General features: G+C 35.2%; 4 protein-coding genes across 5 annotated transcripts in view; 3 read left to right on the top strand and 1 right to left on the bottom strand.

Annotated features, from left to right (window-relative positions):
* LOC104740396 lies at nt 1,718–3,192 on the top strand. Of its 2 annotated transcripts, XM_019236248.1 has the most exons (3): nt 1,718–1,749; nt 1,899–2,518; nt 2,794–3,192. In XM_019236248.1, the coding sequence occupies exon 2, from the start codon at nt 2,237–2,239 to the stop codon at nt 2,507–2,509; it is 273 nt and encodes a 90-aa protein (XP_019091793.1). In that variant the 5' UTR covers nt 1,718–1,749; nt 1,899–2,236; the 3' UTR covers nt 2,510–2,518; nt 2,794–3,192. The 2 variants fall into 2 exon arrangements, with proteins under 2 accessions (XP_019091793.1, XP_019091792.1); XM_019236247.1 differs by lacking the exon at nt 2,794–3,192 and having other exon boundaries at nt 1,899–2,743.
* Nucleotides 3,343–4,804, top strand: LOC104756031 (60S ribosomal protein L18a-like protein). Its single transcript, XM_010460968.2, has 4 exons — nt 3,343–3,695; nt 4,092–4,176; nt 4,347–4,464; nt 4,565–4,804. Exons 1-4 carry the CDS (start codon nt 3,479–3,481, stop codon nt 4,622–4,624), a joined length of 480 nt encoding a protein of 159 aa, XP_010459270.1. The 5' UTR covers nt 3,343–3,478; the 3' UTR covers nt 4,625–4,804.
* LOC104740395 (septin and tuftelin-interacting protein 1 homolog 1) lies at nt 4,811–7,642 on the bottom strand. Its single transcript, XM_010460969.2, has one exon. It carries the CDS (start codon nt 7,494–7,496, stop codon nt 4,941–4,943), a length of 2,556 nt encoding a protein of 851 aa, XP_010459271.1. The 5' UTR covers nt 7,497–7,642; the 3' UTR covers nt 4,811–4,940.
* The window catches only part of LOC104740393 (cytochrome P450 72C1), a 7,427-nt gene continuing 6,160 nt past the window's right edge, over nt 10,241–11,507 (top strand). Inside the window, exon 1 of the mRNA XM_010460965.2 lies at nt 10,241–10,693. Coding sequence (XP_010459267.1) covers nt 10,522–10,693 — 172 coding nt within the window. The 5' untranslated portion in view covers nt 10,241–10,521. The remainder of the gene's footprint in view (nt 10,694–11,507) is intronic.

The raw sequence follows: 11,507 nt of genomic DNA, 5'->3' as shown, positions 1-11,507 counted from the left end.
ATGGTTAAGTGAGAGTTGAGAAGAGTCATTGGTGATTTGTTTTAATATTTTTCACAAATAATCTTATTTTTTAAAAATTTCTGATGAAATATTAGATTTATTTAGATTTTTTTGAACTTATGTGCGATGTGTCATTAAATTTACATCAAATTTTCCGGGTTATTGTTAATTAGAATAATATTTTTTTTCTAATTGTTTATTTTATAATGTCTGTAATCGTATCCGTACTTCATTTTCTCTCATCCTTAATGAGTAAAATGGTTAGATAGAAAATATAATACAAAAGAATTTCATTATCTTTGATTTCTTTTAAGTTTTTTATAAAATAAAAAATCCAACCGCAATTGCCCACAACCGCAAACGTTTGCGGGAAGCAACTTTTGGAATGCAGTGGTTTAAAACGGTTAGAAGCGATTAAAAGCGTTTTGTGTAATTGGTTCTAATCGCTAGCAACCGCTACCACCCACAAACGCAACGTTTGCGGGAGGTAGCGGGAGAACCAGTCAACACGGGGCACGGGTTAGACTTAAAAAGGAACCCGACACGGTCCGGTTGGGAAAGTTGCCCATCAATTGTTCGACGAAATGCCTGAAAGGAAAGTTGTTTTGGACGGTATATATATGTGTGTGTGTGTTTATGAGTTTTGAAGCGACGTTGTCACTTTTATCAGTTTTCTTTAAATGATTTAAATGATTTCTCTTCCAATATCTAACCTTTGTGCATCTGAGTTTGAAGAATCCAAATGTATTTCGAATGATCATGGCACAATCCTATACTTGATAAATGCACTCTACAAATGTTTATAGATTGCTTCATAAACTTGTGCATTTAAATGATGATTTTATTGCTTTAAGACTATTCCAATCAAAGCTTTTTAAAAAATTTGTATTGTTTTGACTCAATTTTGGGATTATGATGAAAACAGTAATGGCTGAATTATATGAAAGACTAAAGTACTGCCCAGCTCTTAGCTGCTGGTGGTTCTCTGTGTTTCAACATGATGTTTGCCTTATTCATCTGAATCTCTTCTTTTTTTTCTCCACTTTTGTATTTTGTGCAAGTCATTGACATGTTCTTGTTTCATCTTGCCATGTTTTTAAAACAATTTGACTTCTGTGATCGAATGTCAACTGTGTTTTTTATGCAGAGACTTGTCTTTAAAGGAGAAAATTCAAAGCAGAAGAATTGGCAACGCTTACTAAAAACAGGTTAACTTTTTTAGTAATTTCGTAGTCTATGTTTTGTTCATGGCTTTCGAATTCATAGCTGTCTTTACAAAAATGTACTTTATAATAGATTGTAAAATCCTGAGACTTTCTTTCTATATTGCAAAATGCAGGTAGTCAATGATAAAGTTGTGTGGTTATTGTGATAAATAATCTATGAATTCAGAGATAAGTGGAAGAACTAGTCTAGTTTTACTAATTCAGGTTGCCACAAAACTTATTTGTCAATGAAATTGTATTCATAGTAATGCCTTCTTGTTGTTTACATCAAACTTAGAAATCTTCAAACCCTTTTAACAAATAATTTGTAGATAGATTATCATCCACACTCAAAGCCACATATTGAATGCTAACATCAGATAATCTTTATAAACAAATGTTTTTTTTGGTCATACTTAGATTCCAAATCTTAGATTCAATGTCTGAAACAGACAGATGGTGAGATGATCCCTTCAGTTGCTATTGCCATTCACTGATGGAAACTGTGCAGGTGAAACCAAATACCCTGCGATATGGTAAAAGGGTAAGATGCAATTCCCTATCTGAAAACTGAAACATACAATAAAATATGTCTTGTCTGTAACTTATATAAACGTGTACTTCTTTATCAATATGTGTACACTAATGTCTTAACACAATAAATATATATCTGTATATCTATGAAACTCACAGATTTGGTGGAAAGGGAAAGAAAGAGACAAATGCTTTTGTCATGCTTACCACCTTTATCCGTTGAAAAATCTTTTCTCCACCGCAGACCCAGAAAAATAATAATATTGTTTTCTTTTAACCTTTTTGTTGTCTTCTTATAAAGAGATGTAAAACACACAAATACATTCAGATTTGAGCTTTCTTCTTATATCTTCTAGGGGGACCAGAGAATCAAAAATATATTGGTTCAACTTCTCTTGAAAAGTGAAGTACTTTGTTTTTCTCTCCAATGTTTTTCTCTCCAATTTGAATGATTCTGGTGTTTGTTAGCCAACCAACATGCTCAGATTCCAAGAAGAATGGATGCTTACAATTGTACCGTCATAATCTTCTGCATCGCCTTGTTTGCAATCAATCTAGTGTTTTCATGTTTCACTTGCTTCTCCATTCTATTCATGACAGAGGAAAACAAGGATTTGAGTGATCTCAGGAAGAATCTTATCGAACGAGAAGAAGCCAAACCGGATGAGAAGGTAATGATCATTACAGTCTCGGGTAGCCAAGGATTCTCAGACTCCATTGATGATGATTGTGGCCAAGATTGCTCTCATGAGGATATTTGTGCTTGTTAAAAGAAAAAGGTGGCTTCTATTTTTCATTACAGAGTTCTTCTCCTCATGTTTTGCAATTTTTTCCATCATCTTCCTTCTACATGTAAAATGGTCTTAAACCCATAGGTTGAGAGAGCATGACATCTTCTGTTTCAGAATCCAGATTTTTTTTTTTGTTTTTTTCATTGTGAATGTTGAAAGAAAGTCATATAGTCTGCAAAGTTAAATAAAATAAATGGAGGTGCACAAAATTTGTGGAAAGTTATAAAGTTTTGTATTGTAATACTCTTTTTTTCTTGATTCAGTTTAGGTTTATGTTTCTTTGGAGGCTGAGATTTAAAGGTTCCACTAAGACATGGAAAAGAAGAAGAGAAAACAAATTCCACTCAGAGAAAGTAAAATATAAAAGTTTAACAACCAAGTTGTTAGTTGACAAAAGTGACAATTAAGAAATTAATAAAAAAGAAAAACAAAAAAAAACCAAGTGCTAATAGTGACACATATTTATGGGAAACAAAAAAAAACTCTTTTTGTATTATTTTCTATGAACTTTATAATTGCATAATAAGGGAAAATGATTGAATCATATTCATCGTTGATTAGTAGTTAGTTAGATGTTAGATCACTAATATATAAAGAATATGAGTTAGTTCCATAATCCTTTCCACGAACTCGAAGCTTCGATGGACGCATTTAATATATTTATAAATCTCTCACCACAGGTTACTTAATAAATTTCCCAAACTTTATTATTAAAATCAATAAATAGAGTAATTGTTGTACAAATGTCAAACATTTCAGTCGGTGGTTGTAGATAAACAAAAATAATAACTCCGGGCCAAAATTGGAAAATACGCGTTATCACGGGTCTGACAGCAAATAAACAAAACAACAGAAGACTTGGTTCTTCTTCATCTTCCAAATATTGATTCAAAGAATTTTGCAATCTCGATTTTGAGAGAAAGAGCGATCGATCACGGAGAAGAAGATATGGGTCACGGAGAAGAAGAGAAAAGGAGCAAAGGATTTGCTTCGGAAGAAGGTAACCAGCATCACCATCATCAATACGGTACCTTTCAAGGTGTTTCCAATTACCCTCCGCCGCAGAGCTCTGCTCCGGTCACTGGGTTTCCTCAACCTTCAGCTCCCCCTGGAGTTTACGATTCCGGAGCTCCTTATTACGCTCATGGTTATCAAACTGTTCCAGGTATCTAGCTTCTCTCTTCCTGAATTGGATCATGCGGATTTCAGTTTTGTTTGCAGATTTGGGAATTTTAGGTTTGGATTATATTTTTGTTAAATTGTTGACAGCGATCATGAAATTGTCTAGATTAGATGCTAATTCGATCACGGGATCGTTGTTTTGTTTAGCAAGAGAAACCATTTTAGGGTTTGTTCAATCAAAAATGTTAGGGAAAAGAGGATCTGTATGTGAAAATCTAACTTCTTTGTCATGCATTGAGATGGATTATGATGGTGTAATCTTTGATGAGAATTTTAAAGTTTGGAGCTTTTGAGTACTTTCTAGGAACAGCTCAGTTATAGGTTGTATAGGATTTACATGTATGTCTTGTTTAGCTGTTCTTATCGTTTTATTTTTCAGTCCCTGGTGGTGTTGCTGAAGGAAGACCTGTAACTGGGAGACAACGCCGCCTTCCTTGCTGTGGAATTGGTCTTGGATGGTTCCTGTAAGTTATCTTCAAAACTTCATGAGCTCGAAATCTTGTGAATCTATCACTCACATTACTGCACCACTTATATGCCCTTGCTTCTTTCTAAACATGTCTCTGCTAACATAAGTCTTTGCTTGTTTGGTTGTTATAATATCCCTGAGAATGTCTTTTTGGTCTTCTTGAAGGTTCATAGTTGGATTTTTCCTTGGAGCAGTCCCCTGGTATGTCGGATTGTTCATCATGATGTTTGGACGAAGGATCGATTACAGGGAGAAACCAGGATACATTGCTTGCACTATCGCTGTAATATTTCCTACACGCTCTCTCCTTTATCTTTCACCATGTTTCTCTAACTTTCATGGGACCCTAACAAGTTTAGTTGATCCATGTCTCAACATTGCAGGCTATTCTTGCAACAATAGCTGTGATTCTGGGTGTATCTAAAGGAGCAGAAGATTGGTGATTGATCGATCAATCATCTTGTCAGTTATTCTCAAAACGGTTGTATAGGTTTCTTTATCGTGTGTTGTATTATCAACTTCTTTTTGCTAGCTACTCTATGAAGAAAGAAAAAGCTGTAAACTTCACAGAAGATTATTTTGGGTTTTGTTATCTAAATAAGAAGAAGTCAATTTTATGAAAACTTAAAAAGACAAAATGTGATAAGATTGAACATTGTTTATACATCAGAAACCTTACAATATAAAACGCGGTCTTAATAAAATGGGGTTCGCACGAAAAATAAAAAATAAAAAATAAATAAATAAATAAAACGCGGTCTATCGTTTCCCAGAAACAGTGGTATTGTTGTGCATCCTCAATAAGTCATCAGGAGTTACAAGAAACCAACCTCCATCTTTCTGAGCGAACAGCTTCTGATTCACTGAGTCTATTATCACACTTACGTTCCCAAACCCATATATCTGAAGACCATTGTGCATTCTATTCGGTTTAGGTTTGAACAGCAACTCCTTCTCTTGCGCAAATATTTCCAACACTTCTTTCAAACTCAGCACCTCAGTGCTATCCATCTGCCGAGCCTTAGCTTGAGGTTGAGCCTTAGCTGGCTCGGACTGTCTATGCACATTTGCCTTTGCCCTTGGCTGAGACACTTCAACTCCTTCAACAATTTCCATCAACATATCTAAACCACGCTTTAACTGGATTCGGATCCTCTCGTTTGCTGAAAGCTCTTGCGGGAATAATGATTTCCAACCAGAATACCATCCGTGGATCTCTTCGAAACTCGGTTTAGACAGTAACCAATGGTACAACACATCCAGCCATTTTGGGAAGAAGAACCTCTCCATCAAATCAGCCATTAGATGTATGGGTACTGCAGATGCCCACATCATAACCCAATGGAACCTTTCTAAATCCTGGCCTCTCGGGTTTACCTGAAACTCTTGCAAAACCAGCTGAAGTTTGGGAACTATGTAACGGCGCATAAGCTGTTCCCAGCTTGTAGCATCAAAAACGGTCTTCCATGGCGAAAGAATAGTGTAGACAGACTGATCATTAGGATACCAAGCATCAAGAACATTACTCAATTTCATCTGAATTATCTGGTACATAAACTCCAACTTCTGACCAAGTATAGGCAACCAAGGATGCACCCAAACATGGATGGCAACACGTTCCCTTTGGGGATCCCAATATTCAACAGCAGTTGACAATTTTGGCAGCACTACTGTGTCCAAAATCGTATGCAAGACAGAGGAAGGCAGCAAATTTTCCCATGTCTCTAGAAATGTAAGCATCGGCTCAGGGTCTCTAGGTTCCCAGGAATTAATGCCTGCTATTCGCACAGCAGGTAACACTACCTCCGAGACTAGTTGGCTATAAGGCGTCGAGACTACCCAGATATTTTGGTCTTCCTGGACTTCTAAAAGCTTTCTCCAAGAAGATATAGCCTGGAGACCATGCACTGCATCCCTAAGAGGGTCCCAACCTTGAAACATTCTGATAAAGAGAGGCAAGGCCAGTGAGCAAGCAATGGTGGACAAGTTACAAAGCTTATAATCATCAGGGTAGCTTGCTTGCAGGTCCTCGAAACGATTAGCAAGTGAGTCAAGTGTCAAATTCCCAGATGTATTCTCCAGCTCGATTCGACTTATTTCATCTGCGATATATTCCATGTTGACTAAGTGTCTTTTTTGTTTCTCTTCCTCTGTTATAAGCATTTCCTTCTCCTGCTGTAAGCTCAAGGCTGATTCTCTCTCGTTCCTCAAGTCCCTATCAATCTTCTGAATTTCATGCTCAACTAGATCGACAATCAAGCGCAAGTTGTGTTGTAACTCTGGCATTGGAACATCTGCTTCTTTTGCTTTCTCCTCTGCATCTAAATTTTCCAAATTCGTCACAACCCGAACCTGTGGTCCTCGCATATCAATAATGGTCTGACCACCACCAAAACCCTCTTCCTGCTTCTTCTCTAACAACTCCTCTGCAGTGACATAAACTTCCTTCCTCACCTTCTTCTTCTTCTTCCAAAGATTTCTCCCTCCGCTATCACAATGACGCTGTTCAATCTCACTAACACTGACACCAACAATCTTCTTCTCCTCAACCTTATTTAAATCAGGCAACTTAGCCTCCTTGAAATCATTGTACCCCATACCCATATTCTTCGGCCTCAACTGCACTTCAATAGGAGCGACAATACCTTGCTGATTCTTCCCAAGGCCACCCCCCTGATACCCCATCTTTTCAAGCAGCTTCATACCAATTCCTTTAGTAGACTTCTCAAACTGTCCTATATCATTGCTCAAAGTCTTCTTCTTCCCTCCCTTTGCACCACCAACCTCTTGACCTCTCTTCTCCATCTTTGCCTTCCCTCTCATCTTTGCCCTATCAGCTATCTTCTTCCCCAGTGCACCCGGTAAGAGATTGTCCTCATCATCAAAACCATTCGAATTAAACCCTAACCCTAAACCTGAGCTTCCAATACCCAATCCACCTCTAACTGAAACATCCTCATCAATCATATCACCATCTTCGATTTTATCACTATTTTTATCACCGTTATGTTCTCTAGAATCCTTATCAATCTCTCGAGTCGGCGATACCGTACCTGTAGAAACAAAACTGACAGGCTTGGTTAAGCCGGCCTTCATTCCCGAGTCTCGATCCTTACGCCTCTTCCTCCTAGATCCTCCGCCGCTAGAGTAATCGGAATCAGAATCGCTCTCAGCGAAGATTCCATAAGTAGCGTCGTGTTTGGTTTGTTTCCGCTTCTCTTTCCTCTTTTCGTACACAAACTCGTCACCTTCCCATCGACCTCCTTCATAGTCATTATCCATACTGAATTTCTCCATCTCTTGATACTCGTCCATGGCGAAGCAGCTAGATCCCAATCTCTTGCCAATTAATTTTTCCAAACTATCTGAGAGAGACACAAGAATCAAAAATCAATCGAACAATTTTTAAGGTTTTCGGATTTATTCGACTCCCAAATCGCCGACGTCGCAGCGTATCATCGGAGAGAAAGTGTTAACCGAACTGGGCTTTTTAAATAAGAAAGGCCCAATTTAGTTTTTAACCAGAGCCCATAATGTTTCAGTTTCACTCGCTTAACCTTCTCCTAGTGAGAGATTATGTTTGATATTCGAGTCATGCATTGAGATGTCATCATAAAGCTTGTATTTTGCTGGGTTTGCAGTCAAGTGTTATTGGTTGATTAATGTGGTTCTTAGACTATGGATGTAGCTAAGTTATTACTTGTTGAATGAATTGTTATAAATACAGCAAATTTTAACATAAACTTATCATAAAAAATGTTGAAAACGTTAATTTTATCATTCAATTAGTTTTGTGTGCCACAATGTCTTACTCTGGTATCATTCATACCATGTAGGTTTTTGAAGATAAAAGCCTTTGGATCAGTGCATTTTGTACATTTCCTTCTAGTTGTTATATTTATGTATCGATCCATGGAGAGGCAGATTGTTAAATAGATGAACCGTTAACCTATTGCTACACTTGTTTTATCACTTTCACAACTTGTGGTTTGCTGGCTGGTTTATCAACTGCTTTTGGTTAACAAATTTGTAAGATTATGGAGTCATAACTGCATTCAAATTATATAATCCCTTTGTTACTTTGTAAAAGCTACACACTTGTTGATATTTTAGACGGCACCGTCTTTCTCAATTTGCAACTATAGTTATGTTTTTTTTTTTCACATTTCGTGTCTCTGTCCTCTTATCCTCTTTCGTTGGTTATTTCAGTTTTTGGTCGATATGATCACTCTCAATTTTGATATCGATTATGTATTTTTCTCTTCTCTTTTAGGTCGCTTTTTGACTTCTTCCTTTTGAAATGTTAGGTTTATCCTTGTCACTTGGTGTTCCTTAATTAATTAATCCCTATAATTTTTAAGAATTAATTGTCTCTTTAATTAAGATATATTTTTCTTCTACGTTATTATCAACAACAAAAAAATGCATATACAGTATCTTTGTTCTATCTTAAATTGAATTCGTTTTCCTTTGGATTATAATAAGTCAATATATTTTTGGTTCACACAGTACGTATTATATATTAAGTCAAGAATTTTTAGGAACACTTTATTTTCTCTAACCAAACTTTTGTTATTTGCAACAAAATGTATTAATTAAAGAAAGAATAATTATATTCTTTTAGAACTAGTACAACAAAATCCCATTTTTTCTGTTACAAATCACATAAATTTTGGGATTTCAGACTATAACACATAAAGAAAACCCCACCTTTTTTTTAGATGTTTTTATAACAAAGAAAAGTCGGTTGTGACTGACTATGACTCGCCTTTTTCTATTAAGTTGAAATTTTTTGAAAAATCTTACGTAGGCTTCGATGTCATATTTCATAATTTGACGCCAAAAGCTACCATTGTTGTTACCTTGTTGAAATTAATAACTAAACGTATATATATCTCACATGGTAGATGTATTTTATATATGTCGTCACTTAATCGCACACGTTGCTTGAATAACGCAACTTACTTTTCTTAACCATGACTAGACTTTTTTTTAACTTTCATGATCAACTTATTAGAATTCTTTTGAATATCTCCGATAAATAAATAAAATATGTTTGAGCTTCGCGACAAGACGTTTTTTTTCCTTTTGTTTTTCTGTAAGCCTAGGCTATTTATTATTCTTGAACAAACCAATTAATTACTATCTAATCTATAGCTGCTAATCAAATAAAAAGCATACGTTATAATTATTTTAATTAACCAACGACGCTCGTAGCCGTTAGACCTATTTTGTCCTAGGTGGAATTAGTAAATGATAATGACCCTAGTCTACGCGTAATTGCATTATAATTTATTTAAAAACAGAAATTAATTGATATGGTTGGACGAACATTATCTTTTTGTGTATATATTAGTATGATATTATATATCACATGCGTTTCGTAAGAGAGTTGACATTGCTATTCATCGTCTCCAAAGAACAACGCCACCTGGTTCCATATTTATTGTCTCCATATTAAATTAAGGGTAATTTAACAGTTAACATTACCAACTCATGTAATCATGTTTTACTTTTTTTTTTTACTTTCATATTACCTCCATTCTAAACACTATCATTATAAAGTTATATTTTTATTTTACAAAAAACATCGTTTTGTATTTCTACCACTAGAATATCAGTTTAAACTTTATTAACAAAGATAATTAAAAAGACGTGTACAGTTTTTTAATATGTGTAACAAACTGACAAATGGTAAAATAATACTTTTTGTAAAACAAATGACATATATTTTAAGGTGACCAAATCTTTTTTTTTTTTAAATTGTTTTTAAGGTTAATTTCGAGTTATCCACCTAAAAAGGTTAGTTAATTGAAGAGAAACAAACAATTAATGAAAAAAAATTCAGGAGAGAGTTACGTGGGAATTTTCCTTTCTCTAATTACGATATCTACGATATGGGGACGCAAACAAAAATGTGAATATGGAAGCATCGTCATACAGTATAATATTTTTTCTATATAAAAAAAAACAAATATATACATATACTAAATACTCATGCAATAAAGCCACATGGATGTAGCGTAAGGAAAGGAAGACAAAATTAAATTTTTGGAAATATACACCAAAGAACTTGTTGTTATAAATTCATTGCCAGTTGCAGATACAGCGATTTATTACATTATATCCTCTCTCTATAGTGTCTATATCTATTATAAACCAAGTTTTTGTATCACATTTTGTATCCTACAGTACACCTATTCACGCATATATATATATAGCTAGATAGATGTACAGCTGCCTCCAACATATATAGTCAACTGATGAAATTATAAGCATCATCATTATAGTTTTGTCTCCTTTCTTTCCTTCTTTCTTTCTTTCATTCCTCCTCTCAAAGATGATGATGGAGATAACTACTGTTAAAAGAGTGTTCTTGATCGGGGTTTCGATCTTGATACTGAATTGGGTATGGAGAGCTGTGAATTGGGTTTGGTTAAGGCCAAAGAGACTGGAGAGATATCTCAAGAAACAAGGATTTTCTGGGAATTCTTATAGGATTTTGATGGGAGATATGAGAGAGAGTAATCAGATGGATCAAGTTGCTCACTCTCTTCCTCTTCCTCTCGGCGCTGATTTTCTTCCCCGTGTCATGCCTTTTCTCCATCACACTGTTCTAAAACATGGTATGATGATCCCCCACATCAACTACTCTCAACTTATTAGTTCTCAAGTTTTGTATGTTTTTTACACTTACAAGAGAATCTAAATAAGAACCAACAAGTACACTTGATCTTGTGTTATTAGATTCACAAACGTTATTTCTAATTTTGGTTAGGAGTTGGTCATCTTCTTCTTCTTCATTTTCAGTTTTTAGCATTTTCAAGGCATATATATGAACAGGAAATTCAGAGTAAGGAACTAAAAGTCTTAATTGTGTATTATACATATACACACATTTTGCATAATTTAGATCTAAATCTGATATCTTTATTTTTCTGGTTATAGTCACATAAAATAGAATAAAAGCACTCTCAGCGGATCATATCAAAGATAATCTTGTCCAATATAGCATTCTTGTATGTGTTGTGTTTTGTTTCATATGCATACATATTAGGTTGTTTAAACTAAAAATGGTGGTAGTTAATTAATCAATATATTTTTTTGTTTGTTTTTAATAGGGAAGAAGTGTTTCACATGGTACGGACCGTACCCGAACGTGATAGTAATGGATCCAGAGGCACTACGAGAGATAATGTCAAGGCACGAACTCTTTCCAAAACCAAAGATTGGATCACACAATCATGTTTTCCTCAGTGGTCTTCTCAACCACGAAGGTCCTAAATGGTCCAAACACCGAAGCATTCTTAATCCTGCTTTTCGTAT

The sequence above is a fragment of the Camelina sativa genome, chromosome 14, assembly GCF_000633955.1.
Source record: "Camelina sativa cultivar DH55 chromosome 14, Cs, whole genome shotgun sequence".
In the NCBI taxonomy this organism is placed as follows: domain Eukaryota; kingdom Viridiplantae; phylum Streptophyta; class Magnoliopsida; order Brassicales; family Brassicaceae; genus Camelina; species Camelina sativa.
Note: the sequence above shows the minus strand (reverse complement) of the source record. Positions and strands in the feature narration are given on the sequence as shown.